We start from the raw sequence: 16,976 nt of genomic DNA, 5'->3' as shown, positions 1-16,976 counted from the left end.
CTACATGTTAACTTTGTTGATTATGATTTTTGATATGCAATCTCCATAGATTAAGTATGAAGTGATGTGAAATTTTCAAACCTAATCTTGTTTTATAATTTAATTCTTATAAGTTGATCGATTCCATTTGTTTTATATAAAAATTTGCTAAATCTTTTCAGTAAAGCCTATCTAAATAAATCTTTTAATCAGAATCCTTAAATATGCAAGTGACCTGTGTTTAAATTTTCAAAACTTTATAACTCTAATTATCTAGGACTCACATTCAATTTTAAATTTAATTTAAACTTGAGTACTTAATTTCTGTTTTCAATTAAATTGATGCTTTAGTCATGAGTTAATACTTATAATTCAAGGCTTAGATTCCTTTTTATACCATGAGTTCTTGAGTGGTAGCTTTTGGATTGCAACTTTACTATGAATTGAGATGGAAGTGTGTGCATCCATTGAACTCCATCTTGCATATCATGTAGACTCGATCTCTCCCGCCGACGGAAATTAACAGCTAATCCGGAACCAGAAGAAGGTTATTCTGAAGATCCCGAGAACTTCGTCAGGGAATTCTCTGAAGGCCCGAACCAAAGTTCGGACGTTATTAACTTGACTAACCCTAGCCTCACCAGTAAAGGCAAGCCCCGGACATATCCCATTACTTTATTTAAACTACAATCTACGTTTATTTATATTATATCTTGCATTAAGTCTAGGAGTTGTAATGAAACCCTAGATGCATGAATCTTAGGATCCAATGTATTGTACCCGAGTCCTTATCGCTTAGATGCTCTGCTAAATAGGGCCGGTAGAAGTCGGGTGATTTCCTGTCACTCGCGCGATATAGGAGTTGTAATGTTTACATTCCTGTAATCACTATAAGGATGACGGACGGGAGATTTGTGAGGTATCATGGTTGAGATGATACCCCGTCTGTGTTGCTGAATTGGATAAGGTTGCAGTGTGTGGTAGTGCGGGTTAAGCGTTTGAAAGTACTAGCCACATGCCGTGAATTTTGGGTAAGCGGTAAGCCTAGTAGCCAATCGGCCCGAGGAGTGGACATACCTCCCACCACATGTATTTGGTTCTTTTGGTTACTTGATTCGACTGGGGAATACGTGTTGCAAGGGCAACCAGGAGTACGGGTTTTGTAGTCGCGCTACAGACGTACGTCCTGCACACATTGGGTGTGCGTATGGTCCTGCAGTCGCTTGTGGTGGATCTGATCCACGAGTTGGAATGAAAGGCAAACGGTTGCTTCGGAACGACTCTTTGGTGTTCCAAGCGTGTGAGTTAGGTTTACCTTGCAAGGTTGAAAATTCGATTCAGAATCGTCCGCTTCTCACGAAGATTGAGACTGCTTGATCCCTTTACCACATAGAGTAACAAGAGCAATGTTATGATTATCAAAGATGATGTTTGGCTAAAGATCTTACCTTGCTTGAGTAGATATAGGTGCTTATCTAGAATGGATAATCAACTAGAATCTGAAAGCTAAAAATTGAAATTAAGGATCTACTCTTTGTTGCTTTTCAGCTAAAATTAAACCCAGAGCCATTAAAAGCTTTCATAAGTCTAGTTATGGGCTAAGTATACCCAATCCCGGGTAAGCCTTGCTGAGTATTAGTATACTCAGCCTTGCTAGTTGAATGTTTTTCAGGTGATATCTGTGAAGACCCTACTCTTCCCTTGCCTTGGCCCTGTGCTCTTCCAGATGATTGGTCCGTGGAATGGGATCCGTCCCCGGCCAGCACTGGTGATATCGAGTGATGTCGTGCCCGGGCTTAGCATGACATCCGCCTTGACGACGTGCTGTACATCATCGCGTTTGTTTTCCGCTGCCAAAAACCATAACCTTAACAGTTTGTAATAATTTATCTAAATTTGAAACTTCGTACTTCTTTTGGAAACTCTTGTAATGTAAATCCTTGTGATGTAAAATATGATGGTGATTGTATCTCTGGACTCACCTTCGTGTGAGGTAACCTCATTTGATCCTGTGTATCGGTGGTTTATTGGGACGTTACCCGACAGGCCAAGGGATTATACCGTTTGAAGCACGTTGGAGCCCTCTGGAGTGGACTCGCGTACTTGAGCCGGTATAATTCAGGTTGGTTCTGCCACACCGGGTAAGCCTTGCTGAGTATTAGTATACTCAGTCTTGCTAGCTATATGTTTTTCAGGTGATGTCTTTGAAGACCCTACTCTTTCCCTGCCTTGGCCCTGTGCTCTTCCAGATGATTGGTCCGTGGAATGGGATCTGTCCCCGGCCAGCACTGGTGATATCGAGTGATGTCGTGCCCGAGCTTAGCATGGCATCCGTCTGGACGACGTGTTAGGAATCGTCGCGTATGTTTTCCGCTGCTAAGAACCTTAACTTGAACAGTTTGTAATGTTTTCTCTAAATTTGAAACTTCATACTGTTGGAAACTCTAGTATGGTAATTTCCTGTGATGTAAAATATGTTGGTGACTGTATCTCTGGACTCACCTTCGTGTGAGGTAACCTTATTTGATCCTGTGTATCGGTGGTTTATCGGGACGTTACCCAACAGGCCAAGGGATTATGCCGTTTGAAGCACGTTGGAGCCCTCGGGAGTGGACTCGCGTACTTGAGCCGGTATAATTCAGGTTGGTTCTACCATAGGAGTGCATGATTGCACGAAACTAGTGCATATCAATACATCTCTCCTTGTATTGTGTTATGCATATATATAAACACCACTCCCGATGACGGACAAATCCAGGTATCCTTTGGAGTGCCAGCGACCATGTGGCAATAAGCTGATTTCCAACTTCATCTTATAAGGATATTTACCTATTGCTTTTTTTTATTAATTTGCACTTTCCGTTTGAGAACAGAAACACTGACTCCCTTAGATCTCAATGACAAATTTATTCGAACTTGGATACAAGAATTAAGGTGAGGGGTGAAAAGAATATATTGTCCATCAATCTAGAGTTAAGGTGTGTATAAGATGTGATTGATTAGTGTGCATTTATTTAGGGATAGATATGGAAGAGTGGTGCAAAAAAGATCCACTGAAATTATGATAGACGTATATTTGGTGCATTTGAGAGAAGGTCAGATCGACTTCTTAGGATTGAAGGAGTTGCATTTTCTTTCACTCAAATCCGAACAGTGGGTTTTTCCCTAATCGGTTTTACCCTTTGCAATTCTCCCTCCACGAGCAATTTTCTTATGAAATATATGTGCCAGTATAATAGCTTTGCTTTGAATAGATACCAGTATAGTAGCAATGTGTGGCCTTTTCACCAATAATTTCTATAAAATTATAACGTTTCAAAGAATTAAATATTTGAAAATGCTGTTCCTCGTGAATCTAGTAATATCTATCTTAATTGTCAATTCTTTTATTTTTTCATATTGATGGCCAAAGTTAAAATTTGACCAATATGAATCCTAAAATATGCATTTGAGCAAAAGGGAGTTCATTGTGTCCCTAATGAGCCTCAGACCACCTAAGTATAAACATTGCCCTTAAACTCTTTGGAAAAAATTCTTGTACCTAGTGATGGTAGTATGATTCCAACTATAAATGTTATTATCTCACAGCAGGTTTAATTTTGCCAAACTATCAATTGAACAGTGTATGACATTTTAGTGGGGCAAGCACCTTGAGTAAGATATGAATCAAGATTTCTGTTATACAAATCATCCTAGTAACTACTCCAGTAAATATCATCGCGTTACAAACTTTAACAGCATTAGGGAGAAGAAAATTGATAAATAGGAGTGATTAGTGATAATCATACATGACATTATCAGTCCAACACAGATTGGGGAGAGAGAAATTGTTGAAAATCCTCTTGTAGTAAAATGTTTTTCTTCGATAAAAATATGAATGTATGAATATGTTTGCAAATAAAATATTAAGAATTAGTGATATGTTTTGATATATCTTAAAATAATATTATTTTAATAGAAAATTGTAAAAGTATATGGTGAATTTTGGAAATTGTGATTCTTGTAGTCTCTGGCCGTTGGGGAGCCACGTGACAAGAAGCAATCAGCTTTCCCTTTCCTACAGCCGACATTGCACGAATCCTGCCAGTAGAAACTAGAGAGCTGACAAGAATTCCAAGTGGCTTCCAAGTGAGCTATCCGAGGAATATATCGGCTCTTGGCCGGCCAACAGCCACTTCCCGTACAAAATTCAGATTGTTGCCTCAATAGCTAATATATTTCAAAATTCGTCAAACTTTACAAACATTTTACTTAATGATGAGAATATCCCAACCATATCTAAGTCAGATGCATCGATTACGCTGTCTGTTACACCATGGGTTACACCAAGTTCAACTCTGGTTACTCTTGAAGAAACAAGTGCAAGGCCACGTGCACACAAGCAAGCAAAGAAATAGCACCTACGTGTAGTCTTGCTAAGAACTCCAACAAAAGGTACATGCTTTTCTCTTAAGTTACATTATAATGTTGAGAGAATTATATACTGATGTGTTTGTAACTAAATAATATTTTCTCTTAGTATCCCCACTTACAGAAAAATATTTTTCTAGTTCTGGCCACCAACTTTTTTTTGTCAAAGTCATACTTTTTTTTTGAAAGAAGTCATACTTTTTTCGAAAAAACTGGTGTCATAATTTTAGCAGCCGTATCCAGTATCCAGGCAAACACTAAATGCGTTGCGGAGACCGAACTTTGACCGGTTGGGTACCAAACGACCACACTAGTCACTACTAGTAGTACGGAGCAAGCCGCCGCCCGGCCATGGCTTCGCCGGGCTACCGCGGCGCCGCCAAGGCCAAGCACCTACGCGTGCTGCTGCCATTTACCTGCGACGCTCTGGTTAGTGCCACCGACGCCGTCGCGCTCGAATGCCGGCGCGCGCGCGCGGAAGCATGTACATCTTTTACTGACCGGCTCATCCTGCTGCCCTATCCCCAGCGCATCCCCGACGAGGTCGCCGTGGAAATCGGCGCGGAGGAGGCCCTAATCGTCGGCCCAGCCAGCGGCAAGGTCATCTGGCCCGTCGAGGTCGGGCAGGACGGCGACGGCGCGTTCCTGGGCCGCGGGTGGCCGGAGTTCGCGGGCTCCTCGTCCTCCGCCACCGCGGCCGCGGCGTCCTCTCCGCCAAGGCGTTCGACGCCACCTTCTGCCTAAGGGAGCTCGGCGGCGCACCAGCTCCCCCTGCAGGTGCGGAGGATTCCCCATGGGAATCTTGGACCACTTCTTCCCAATTTCTCATTGGTATCCATGTCTCACAGAAATTATGGGCAACATTTTGAAACTTTTCGGTGGTAGTTTCTTCTCCTTGTAAAATGTAAAGCCTCTTGTTGCAGTCGGATCTTTTCCCAGTATTTGCCTTAAAAAATGATGGAGCCAGAGAGATAGTAATGTCTCAGAGACCTAACAGATTTTTTTTTGGTGTAACTCATATTTTCTCCAGTTGAAGCTACCGCGAGCAGCAAAGATTCCATCCATAAGCCAAAGTTCATCAGAGTGCTTCCACGAGATTTCATGGAAAAGATGGTTTGCAGATTGTTGTTAACAGTTTGTTCTGCTCACTTTTTTTTTACTGAATGGCCTTACTTTACTCACTTTATGTGTTCTTGCTTCTTGCAGCTAATACCTGCTAAGTTCGTGCAACAGTACATCGCCAAAGAGCTCCTAGACAATCGTATGGCCATCATTTTGGGCCCTATTGGCAAAGTTTATAACATTAAGCTCGAAGTGGGGCATTCGGGCGTGTTCTTCGCAGGTGGTTGGTCACAGTTTCTCAGGGTTCATGACATTACTGAAGCTAATTCTCTGCTGTTAAGGTACGAGGGAAACATGGTTTTTACAGTCAAAGTTTTTGAGCCCGATGGATACCAGAGAGAAGCCAAGCACAAGAAAAACAGAGTTCTACAAAGTGAGCAAACTATTAAGATGTTTATGATATTTTGAACCTGTTAGCAATAGATTTGAATGAGTTAGATACTAAAGTCCATATCTTTTTTTGTCTTATCAAGTATCAACATTGCCACATATTCAAGAGCAGAAGGAAACACCATCTGCTTCCGTTCAGAAGCAGTTGAAGAACAATTTACCAACTGTTATTGGAGAAAAGAAACCACAAGACTCCAAAACTTCTCTGGATCTGGCATCATTAAAGTAGACCTCTGTCTATGAGATCGGGCCACCATCCTGGATAGAGAAGCAGATCAATGCCAACACACTCAAACGTCGTCTTGTAAGAACAACCCTTTGCCTATTAAATAGATAAAATTGTATGTTCAAAAATAATATGAGCTGAACATCTGCTATCGTATGGCACAAATTATGCTCTAATTTCTAATGAAATGTGCACATGCTAACAGGAAGAAACAAATCGAAATATTAAGTACAAAATTTGGTACTAGTATTGGACCATTGTGTACCATTTATCATGTATATGCACTTGAAGTGATTGCTATCGAACCCAAAAGTCGAAACTTAGATCAAGCAGTCAGTACTTGTCCACTCTGATATGGAAAAAGTCCAAATTACTACCTCGAACTATGACCAAAGTTCACGTGGCCCCCTCAACTTTATTTAAACCCCCATCTTTACAAAACCAGCTCACTTTTCACCTTTCATACCCAACTAAAACCAGTTTTGATCATACTGTAACTATTTTGGACACATGGACACAGTGCGCTGCTGCTCATGTCAACTGTCATGGGCGAGCTCCAGCGCCGATGGCAACAGGAGCACCGCAAGCTTGCTGCTCACCAATGCACTCTCCACTGGCAACATCTCCCGGCTTATGCCTCTGGTGAGAACTTGCTGGTTCGTGCAGTGGTTGGTGTGCTGCAGCTCCTGCTCGGGCTTTGTTGTGCTTCCTGCAAACTTGTGCGTGTGCGGCTGATGGAACAGAACAGCGACGAGGCATGCGTGGGCTGAGTTGACAAGTGGCGTTGGTTGAGCCAGGGAGGGGCTGGGGCCCAGTGGCGGAACTGAGGGGGGGCTGGCAGGGGCCATGGCCCCCCTCAACAATTAAAAAACCAATGTATAGTATATGGTTTATTGATAAAAGTAGATCAAATTTTTGTAGAAAATCAATGCAAAATTAAAATAAAAATATATTTTTCTTTGGCGGAATAGCTGATTCGAACTCTTAATCAAGGGTCAATTTCGTCCCTAAACTTCCAAAATGGCCGTTTCAATTATCAACTTTTTTTCATGCAGCTCAATTTAGTCCTTCGTTCTACGTGTCTTGCCTTGTTGGCATGCCATGTTAGCATCTAAGTGTTTCTATTTTTTAGCAGTAACACACATTGGTACACAATACTTAAAGATGACACAACAAAACTTTAACTTGTGTCTACATGAATCTTTTTTCACAAAAAGAAACTTTTGTACATGTATAATAAATATGTTCAGGATCAACTTCCTTCCTTAAAAATTGTACATCATTTTAGTTTCGTCAAGGTGAAACTTTTATAATGATCAAATTTATAGAAAAGTTATCTTTTTATAAACCATAGTTGACTAGATGTGACGAGGTATGCCAACATAGCATGCCACGTAGGATGAAGGACTAAATTGAGCCGGATGGAGAAGTTTAAGAACTGAAATGGTCATTTTGGAAGCTTAGGGACGAAGCTGAGCTTCGACTGAAAGTTTGAGGATGAAATTGACTATTCCATATGTTTGTCTGGCCCCACTTTAATTTTCTCTCCAGTTCTGCCACTGCCGGGGCCGCACTTGTTGCTTGCTGCTTGTACGCGTAGATTGCATAATTCTAGCTGTGCAAGATCGATGGTTTAAGATGCACAGGCTCGTGTGGCTTGTGATGGAAGAAGAAGCAAGAGAGAACAGCAGCCAGGGAGAGGAAGGGAGGGGAGAGGAGAGAAGAAGAGGGAGAGAGGACAATGCTGATGACTTAGCCATTCTAATCCTTCAAAATAGACAAAACCACTATGCCTATAGTCAAAACCAGTTTTAGTTAGGTGCCAAAGGTGAAAATAAGCTGTTTTTTGAAACTTAAGGGGTTAAATAAACGGTTTTATAGTTTAGGGGTTATGTGAACTTCAACCATAGTTGAGGGTAGTAATTTGGACTTTTTCCCTTTGATATATTATGAACTGTTAACTGCTTACTGAAACCAATGTGATTGCAATTACTGGAGGTTTTGCCAAATGCTTTCTGTGATGCTATTGGGTTGCGGGAACATTGCACGATCACACTCAAGACCTCAAGCAATGGTAGCGGATCTTGGCAGGTACATGGTTACCCATCCAGGGATAGCGGGTACATGCTTCAGCAGGGTTGGAGGAGGTTCTGCCAGGAGAATAGTCTCAAGGAAGGTGACATCTGCACCTTTAATATCATTGAAAGCACGATGCGGCATGTCAATATCACCCATTGTAAGGAAAATATCAACCAGATATGCTATTTATTGAATTTGAGTTAACCATCAAGGCACATATTCCTTTTGTGTTATTAAATATCAACATCGACAGATATATGGAAGCAGCAGGAAACACCTTTTCCTTCCAGTAGGAAGCGAAAGAGCAGGTATGACAGCTCAGGTAGTGAAGATCAAAAGAAGCAAAGTGGCTCCATCACTTCATTAAAGAAGGCATCGTTACAGGTGAAATGCATCTACCAGATTGGGCCTCCGGCTTGGATAAGGAAGGAAATGAGTGCCAAAACAATTAAAAAATATCTTGTAAGTTACAACAGTTATTCTGTTGATGCGACTAATTTAGGAATTGGATAAACTTATTTCAGTATTTAACATGAATATGATCTGAAAATTTTCCAGATATGGCATTAGGACTTCTTGGACAAGCTTATCTTTCTCAATGGAGAAACAGAAACGCTTCCATTATATGCTTTAACTGATGATAGACAGAAGTAAACAAATTAATATATGGAAGTACTTATTTTGACATAGATCAGAACTTGTGTATCATTTCTCTTGATTTCATGAACATATTCTCTAACTCACATGAGCATGAATTCATCCACTTTGATATATAAATTGTCAGTGATTGCTTACAGTGATCAATTTCTGATCAATGTTATTGGACTTGTTGCAGCCTGTGCCAGCAGCCTTCTGTGATGCGATTGGCTTTCGGGAAGCTTGCACGGTTACATTCAAGACCTCACTGAGCAGCACCAGGTCTTGGCAGGTGCGTGTTCTCCCATACAAGCATAGCAGCCACCAGGTCGGGTCAGGCTGGAGGAGGTTCTGCAGGGAGAATGAGATCAAGGAAGTGACGTGTGCACCTTCAACATCATTGATTCCATGCTCTGGCATGTCGTCATTGTGCGTCGATAAGCTTTAACCAATTGAACTGACAACAGTGCATCAGTGTCTTTTGTTAAAAACGCTGGGATGCTAATATTCTTAATATGATAGTACATCAGTTCATCGTTGACTTCAGTTAAATACACTGTAATGCTACTCTTAATATGAATTGTTCAAGTTTGTCAGAACATCGACCACCCTGTTGAGTGCTTAATTCAACATTTCAGGGTAGAGCTATTTCCTGGTGTCCTTTAGCTAGGTCCATTTACAGGTCAAAGCTACAGCCACCTGATTCATTGCGTGAAATTAGCGTGTGTTAAATATTCAAATTAGATCAGATGGGGACAGAGATTAGAGTGATGAAATGTATGATACTGCCCATCCCTTCCATTTTCAATTCCAGATTTGTTCTCTGGCTCAAAGTTAAAGTTCAGAGAAAGCAATCAGATGTCACAGTAGATTAGTTTGGTTTTACTTGTGCAACTCACCTATGTAGCTGCAATCTCAGTTATATATCTGTGCCAAACGGTTCTGTAGCTTGTCCGGCAATACAGGAACAGAGCATTAGCCTATTGCATCAAAGGAACAGAAAGATGAGGTAAGGTAACACAGGATGGATTGGAGATCCCAACAGAGAGTTGCAGAGAGATGTACACAATCCTACATGAAATCATCTACCGAGATAGTTTGGAAATTAAGATTTGGATCATCAATATATCTAAATCATGCTAAAAAGATTGTACTATTTCAATAAATGAGTTTAGTCATTTCAATGCTGACCGTCGACTTGGTATTTACAAAACGGAATCCCATAGTTAAGTAGTGAAAAGGTATGAGCGAGTTAGCAACCATGACTACCATTGCAAGTTTACAAAACAATCCTACCTCCCCCGTCACTCCAGTTGCCTCCCTAATCTTTCTTTTCAAATACCGTCAGCTCACACACCCACAGCCTAAAATCTCTAATCTCTCCATGTAGTCACTCGCCATTCCCGGTGTTCTTCCTTTGTCAACGGAAGTCTTCTATGATTTCCGAGAATAGGAGGCGGGAAGCAATACACTACTGCTGGTATGAACCAGGTCTTTTTTCTCTTTGAACAAAAAAGGACAAACTTTTTGACCGGAGTTACGTGTACGAGGGTTGGCCTTGGCCAGTCAAAAGTTAGTAAACGTAACTGAAGTGTTCACAATACTCCCTCACCGCTGCTGCAGCCGGCGGCGGAGTCCCAATCCCAAAGCCTTTAGCCTTGCCATTTGTCCCCGCACATCCCCGGCGACCCTGACCATGGCGTCGTCCGCCGGCCGCAGCGGCGCCGAGATCAAGCACCCTAGGGTGCTGCTGCCCTTCACCTGCGACAGCCTGGTGCGTGGAATTTCGCCGTCGCGCCGCGCCTTCCTTCGCCGGCGACGTGGCTCCGGCCCGGGCCGCGGAAACTGACCCGATCTTGCCGCGGTTGATTTGCAGCGCATCCCTGACGCCGGTGGGACGGCGACGGCGCGTTCCTGGGGCGCGGGTGGCCGGAGTTCGCGGACGCGTGTGGCGTCGAAGCGGGGTGGCAACTGCTGCCTCAGGGAGCTCCCCGCTCCCTCTCCGCCTGCAGGTACTGAAGAGTGAAGACTCCACACCAAAATCTTGGGCCTTTATTACCTTCTCATGGTGTCCATGTCTCGTTGAGAAGATTGTGATGGATACTTTACTTGCCACGATGAGATCTCTCGGTTCCTTGTCTAGTTCACCCTTTTTCTTCTCTGTAAATGAAAACTCTCTCGATCTCCTCTTGCAGTAGGATCGTTTCTTACCAACAAAAAAAGTTAGAATAGAGAAATAAGTAATGCCAGTGATTTGCTTGGACTCTGAAAATATACATATGATTCTCCAAAGAGTAAAACAAGAAAGATCCGGTAGATGATTGGGATCAAGAAGCTTGCAACAAGATTTCTGTAATTCCCTGCATGCTGTGGTGCAGTCAGTTCATAATTATTCAAATAAATTTGCATTCACTCCAAACTTATTGTTTGTAACTCGTTTCTGTTCAGTTGGAGCAACCGCGAGCAGCAAAGATGCCTCCCGGAAGCCACAGTTCATCAGGGTGCATTCGAGAGATTTCATGGAAAAGCTGGTCTGCAGACTGTTGCTGCTAATTCGTTTGTCTATCATTGGAATGGCCTGACTCTACTCTTTTTATGTGTTCTTGCAGCTAATACCTGCTGAGTTTGTGCAACAATATCTCTCCGATGAGAACTTGAACAATCGTACAGCCATTATTTTCGGCCCCCTGGGCAAAGTTTCTCACATTGAGCTCGAGAAGAATTCGTCAGATGTGTTCTTTGCAGGTGCCTGGTCACAGTTTCTGGTGTTTCATTACATCACTGAAGCTGATGCTCTGCTGTTGAGGTATGAGGGCAACATGGTGTTTACAGTCAAAGTGTTTGGTCTTGATGGATACCAGAGAGACTCCAAGCACAAGGAAACCAGAGCTAAACAAGGTGAGCAAAAAGATACATATGTTATGGTACTTTTATAATATGTTAACAATAAATTTGAATGCGAGTTAAATACTCAAGTACATGTCCATTTTTGTCTTATCAAGTATCAACATCAGCAGAAATTGAAGAGCAGGAGCGGCAGGAAGCACCATCTTTTTCCATTCAAAAGCATTGCAAGAACAAAGTGCCAGGTAGTGCTGGTGAAAAGAAACCAAAAGGGATCGTGACTCCTATAAATGAGGAGTCATCATGGATGAAACCTGTTTATGAGATTGGACCGCCATTATTTGTAAAGAAGCAGATCAATGCCAACACACTTAAGGAACTCGTAAGCACAACCATTTCCCTGTTGAATATGATAAATCCTATTCCCAATGGAGTTGCCATCAGGGAGTGCATTTGAGATTTTGTGTCAACAGTTTTTATTCTTTGTGCATGCTAAGAGGATTTTATATAATATCAGCAGTTGCATAGCATCTGTCATGTAGTCACACTTGATGAACTTTTTATTGAACCCACAGAGTTCAGATCTAGCACGCAGTATTCATCGACTGTAATATATAGTGAATCGCTGACCTCTTACTAAAAGCAATGTGATTGCAATTGTTGCAGGCTTTGGCAAAACCTTTCTGTGATGCAATTGGGTTGCACGGACCTTGCATAATAATCACCCTCAAGACCTCAATGAGCAATACCGAATCCTGGAAGGTGCATGCTGTTCAACGCAAGGATATGGGCTACAGGCTCCTACAGGGTTGGAGGTTGTTCTGCTTGGATAACAGTATCGAGCTAGGCGACATCTGCACCTTCACTGTCATCGAGACCACAGTGTGGGACGTCATTGCCACTCGTTGTAAGGAAACAATAAATCATCTCTGCAATGTGAGTTCAATACTGAAGCACATGTCCCTTTTCTCTTATCAAAAGTATCGACATTAACATATAACCAAACGTAGCAGGAAACCCCATCTGCTTCCAGTAGGAAGCATAATACGATGAACAACGAGTCAAGTAATAAAGGTGAAAAGAGACCAAAAGTCTCAATGACTGCTTTGAATAAGACATCACCTAGGGGATGTGTCTTTGAAATTGGGCCACCCGCTTGGATAAAGAAGGAGATCAACTCTACCACAGTTGAAAATAGACTTGTAAGCAAAATCATTCCTCTAATTTTTTAGATAATATTCCTCTATTCATATGAGCAACTAACAAATAGGATAAACTCGCTCCATATTTTAGCAAGAATATGAACTGCCATACATGTGCTATCTCAATAGGAAGCAGATCAATACATTGAATTACTCATTTTGACATAGTATCGACTGTTGTATGCCATCTGTCATGTATATGCACTTCGAGAACATCTGAGCATGCTATTAAACGCCAAGTGAATAGAAACTTTTATCTTACAGTCAGTATCCATTCACTGTAATACATGGATACTCGCTTACAGAAATCAGTTGCATTGGTTGATCAATATGATTGCACTTGCAGTATTTGCCACCGGTCTTCTGTGAGGCGATTGGGATCTTGAAACCTTGCACTGTCACGCTTAAGACATCGATGAGCTGTACAAGGTCGTGGCAGGCGCGCGTCGCCCCGTACGATGGTAGCAGCCACCATGTTTCAGGGCCCGGCTGGAGGCAGTTCTGCAGGGAGAACAGGATCAAGGTGGGTGAGGTCTGCACCATCAACATCTTTAAAACCACCCTGTGGCATGTCATCATCAGTTCGCCAGAGTGATGAATGGCATCTGTTTGCTAGCAAAGCACTGGGTGAACTGTTCTTATCATGGGATGCACAAGTTTAACAGTAACTTGTCATACAATGTATAAGTGCTTAGCTTGAACGCTTCAATGCCGTTGTATCATTTGAGATGATTTGCTTAATCACATAGCAGAGTTAGCTGAATCGGATCGGATGGTGATTGAAAGGAAAATGCATGATAGTTGAATTCATGCGGTTATATCAGCCTGAAAATTTTAGTTCATAGAGCTATGAGCACAGCTTGTCTGTGCATCACTGCCCTCAAGACTGAAGTTTTCGTTTATTTGTGATGGCTTGTTGAGAGTTGATACTTGACTGAACTGTATGTTCTTAATCGTAAACTTTTTATTGGTACATCAAAAATTATGCTAAAATAAAACTAAAGCTGATCTGTATTTTTGTATTTATTTCTTGAAAATGGAGACCATTATTTCATGTAGTTACTCCCTCTTTTCCAAAATCTAGGTCGTTTTGACTTTTCTAGATTCATAATTTTTTCTATGCATCTAGATATAATATTTTTCTAGATACATAGCAAAAGTTATGAATCTAAAAAATTCAAAACAACCTACATTTTGAAATGGAGGGAGTATATATTTTAGTGCGGACACTGCACCTATCACATGATTGTTTCTAGACTACTTATAATTTGGAAAACGTCGGTTCAAAGCCTTCAAGATAGATCTGCTCGCATCATACTCAGATATACAAACTCAACACAAAATGTGATTTGTGATTAAAAATAGAAACAGTCAAATTAAGACACAACTCTAAAATGTCACTCATCTTGCAAGGGAGGAATAGCCGAATAGGAGATCAATCAAAGGTTCATGGACCCTTGAAATCTACTAAAGAAAGCATTCAACATAGGTTCCTCTACAAAAAAAAAAAATATAAACGCAAAAAATGGAACTTAAATATGGTACCCTCCGTAAAATATTTTTTTAAAAAAATATAACTTTGCACCACCATTTTTATTTTCTCCTTTTCGATTATGCAATCTTGGACTATTTAAAAGATGAGACAAATGATTGTTTTCCCAATATTATGTTTTCTTTTTGCATCATGCCACAGATGGCCAAATTGATTTTTGAAAATATTATTGGCTCGAAGCCTCAAACGCGTTGGAAAGTTCGTATTTTATGATGATGTAAGATAGGTCCTGTTTTACTCGTTTAGACCCCTGAGCTTTCCAGTTTTAGTGCCCGCCGTCCAAGCCCCAGGTTTTCACAAGTTAGCCCCTGCGTCTAGCCTTTAATTACGTTGAGGTCCCTGGTTTTTGCCCAGAACCCCCTGGAAGCCTTGTTTTTCTCGCAGAAAAGCCCCTGGACCTTGTTTTAGCCCTAGATTTCACGTCTTAGCTCCGTTTTAGGTGATTCTTGCGCTCACGCGATCGTTGTAACACGTAGAATAGCTCTAGCATAGTTTTGTGTGCTGTTCTATTGTATTGGTGTACTGTTTTCTTATAGTTTGCTATAGTTTGTGCATGTGTGTATGTTTGGACCATGTTTGATGATCGTGAGTAGACGCGGAGCCTTTGGACCAGTACCAGGAGCCGCCATCTTCTAAGCAGTTTGAGCAGCAGCAGGAGAGTTTCGAGGAAGGCAAGTATAACATGAACCTCCTATCACTTTTTAATACAATTTCATACTGCATTTTAATACTGTATGCCTATAAAGATTTTCTAGCCACCTTTATATCCTTTATATATATCCTTTGGGTTGCATTTTGGTTAGTTGTGCTAGGTTGCTGCGCTATAGCACACTTGGTCCTTTTTAATTAATTTGTTAATGATCTTATGCAACTTAATTCTGGAGCCGACCTCTGTGCTGTGTGCTTGAGTGGTTTGTGCGTCCTTAAAAATATGTTTTTGTAGAAACATGGTTTAGGGGGCTAGCACGGTGCTTAGTGCTTGGTTGGCCACTCTCCATAAGGACCGGTTCATAGAGCGACAACCTGGGACAACCGCGCAACCACAAGACTGGAATGGGACGGTCTTGACTTACTAATTAGGTCGTGTTGGTTCGGGAGTAACTTACCTGCGTGGGCAAGAGGGGTGGTAGGCTTCAATGGTCCCTGCTCCTCCGGCTTGGTCTGTGCTGTGTGCTTGTACCCCCGGAGGTGGGCCCAATCATCGCTGATCCAGAATCCTTAGCGGTTACACCTTTGTAACGGTCTCGTAGTGTGCTTGCTAGCCATCTCACCTAAGGAAGTGTGATGAACAACTAGCGTAGCTCACGACTTGTGGGTAAAGTTGTGCAACCTCTCGAGAGTGTAAAACTGATATATCAGCTGTGCTCATAGTCATGAGCAGCCCAGATCCTCCGTCTGATTAGTGGGGTTATCAACCTTTGATTAGAGAGGTTTCCCCGGGTGGTTTTGGTTTGGATGGTTCTCAGTAGTTCTTAATTAATACTGATTAATTTCTTATGCAATTTGGGTTATGGTAATTCATGCACTTATAGTAAATAGTTTTAATAAAATTTGCCAAGACTAAAAGCTAATGCAGTTGAATCAGCCAACCTAGAGCCTCATAGTTTGTGTTATACTTGTTGAGTACTAGTTTGTACTCACACTTGCCTCTCTACTCTTGTGTTCTATTTTGGATATCTTCGACTGCTGCTCAGTGCCTGGCAACGTGGAGGACTACGTCAGCGGCTTCGACGACTTCTAGGCGTTTGTCTTCCAGTCGACGTCCCTGTGGCACCCTACTCTTCATGTATTTCATTTTCCGCTTCCGCAACTCTTGAACCGATTGTTGATTCGGTTGTAATAAAATAATTCATTTACGATTTATATTAATGTTATTCGTGATATGTGTTGTGATATCTTGATGATTCTGTTGTATATATGCGTGACTTGATCCTGGCGCATATATGATTGCTCGATTTATGTCCTTTATAAATCGGGTGTGACAGAATTGGTATCAGAGTCATATCAACTGTAGGACGAAGCCTAGATAGATCTGGACGAGTATAGGACTTCTTTTTTCTTGCCTTGCTTCCGCAAATCTTCAACCATCATTTTCTGCTTCTATTTCCTGAGTCTTAAGCCCTTGATTTGCTATCTCTCCCCTGTCTTTTCTGAGATACAACTTGAGTTTTCTATAGACGTTGGCCTAAGTCGTCTAATTTTGTAATTCATAAGTTTAGGCTGTCCCGATGAAAATACGCTAGCACGAGTGTGTCAGTCGAGTGGTGTGATAAACTCGACTAAGTTGTGGATATTGAATGATTGTTATTGTGCAAATGTTTGATTTGGATTTTTGGTTGATTGCATAGTCTAGTAGTTGAACTTGTTCATGCAAATCGACCCTAACACAACTTGAACTAAATGATAAAATTGAGTTAGAACGTTGGGGGTAAAACCTATATTCCTTTCTCTCTGTCATATCCTTCCTAAGTTTCATTTCCGCAGCTGTACAATATCTCGTCTCATAAAATTTCGTTTGTTGCAATCAGATGGTGAA

General features: G+C 41.5%; 2 protein-coding genes across 8 annotated transcripts; both read left to right on the top strand.

Annotated features, from left to right (window-relative positions):
* The first annotated feature begins 4,687 nt into the window (after positions 1 to 4,687).
* On the top strand, positions 4,688 to 9,425 carry LOC112884373 (putative B3 domain-containing protein Os04g0346900). Of its 5 annotated transcripts, XR_003227099.1 has the most exons (9): positions 4,688 to 4,818; positions 4,918 to 5,166; positions 5,420 to 5,502; positions 5,596 to 5,884; positions 5,985 to 6,205; positions 8,126 to 8,363; positions 8,460 to 8,514; positions 8,591 to 8,668; positions 9,042 to 9,425. XR_003227099.1 is itself a non-coding variant. In XM_025949751.1 (3 exons), the coding sequence occupies exons 1-3, from the start codon at positions 8,252 to 8,254 to the stop codon at positions 9,288 to 9,290; spliced, it is 570 nt and encodes a 189-aa protein (XP_025805536.1). In that variant the 5' UTR covers positions 8,021 to 8,251; the 3' UTR covers positions 9,291 to 9,425. The 5 variants fall into 5 exon arrangements, 1 of the variants encoding a protein (XP_025805536.1); XR_003227097.1 differs by having other exon boundaries at positions 8,219 to 8,363; positions 8,460 to 8,668; XR_003227098.1 differs by lacking the exon at positions 8,591 to 8,668 and having other exon boundaries at positions 8,460 to 8,590.
* A 1,029-nt stretch (positions 9,426 to 10,454) lies between these two features.
* Positions 10,455 to 13,651, top strand: LOC112886469 (putative B3 domain-containing protein Os04g0347400). Of its 3 annotated transcripts, none has more exons than XM_025952376.1 (8): positions 10,455 to 10,616; positions 10,719 to 10,854; positions 11,291 to 11,373; positions 11,452 to 11,740; positions 11,857 to 12,068; positions 12,353 to 12,622; positions 12,700 to 12,888; positions 13,235 to 13,651. In XM_025952376.1, the coding sequence occupies exons 1-8, from the start codon at positions 10,539 to 10,541 to the stop codon at positions 13,481 to 13,483; spliced, it is 1,506 nt and encodes a 501-aa protein (XP_025808161.1). In that variant the 5' UTR covers positions 10,455 to 10,538; the 3' UTR covers positions 13,484 to 13,651. The 3 variants fall into 3 exon arrangements, with proteins under 3 accessions (XP_025808161.1, XP_025808162.1, XP_025808159.1); XM_025952377.1 differs by having other exon boundaries at positions 10,456 to 10,616; positions 11,860 to 12,068; XM_025952374.1 differs by having other exon boundaries at positions 10,456 to 10,616; positions 11,845 to 12,068.
* Positions 13,652 to 16,976: the final 3,325 nt, after the last annotated feature.

The sequence above is a fragment of the Panicum hallii genome, chromosome 3, assembly GCF_002211085.1.
Source record: "Panicum hallii strain FIL2 chromosome 3, PHallii_v3.1, whole genome shotgun sequence".
In the NCBI taxonomy this organism is placed as follows: Eukaryota; Viridiplantae; Streptophyta; class Magnoliopsida; order Poales; family Poaceae; genus Panicum; species Panicum hallii.
The sequence above is the reverse complement of the archived record's forward strand: the minus strand, read 5'-3'. Positions and strand labels throughout refer to the sequence as shown.

Excerpts from the sequence above, each read along its gene's own strand:
- LOC112886469 (XM_025952374.1), top strand. The coding sequence starts at position 10,539 with ATGGCGTCGTCCGCCGGCCGCAGCGGCGCCGAGATCAAGCACCCTAGG. Across the intron at positions 10,617-10,718 it reads CCTTCACCTGCGACAGCCTG|CGCATCCCTGACGCCGGTGG; the intron begins GTGCGTGGAATT and ends GTTGATTTGCAG. Across the intron at positions 11,741-11,844 it reads GGAAACCAGAGCTAAACAAG|TATCAACATCAGCAGAAATT; the intron begins GTGAGCAAAAAG and ends TGTCTTATCAAG.
- LOC112884373 (XM_025949751.1), top strand. The coding sequence starts at position 8,252 with ATGCTTCAGCAGGGTTGGAGGAGGTTCTGCCAGGAGAATAGTCTCAAG. Across the intron at positions 8,364-8,459 it reads GCATGTCAATATCACCCATT|ATATATGGAAGCAGCAGGAA; the intron begins GTAAGGAAAATA and ends CAACATCGACAG. Across the intron at positions 8,669-9,041 it reads AAACAATTAAAAAATATCTT|CCTGTGCCAGCAGCCTTCTG; the intron begins GTAAGTTACAAC and ends GACTTGTTGCAG.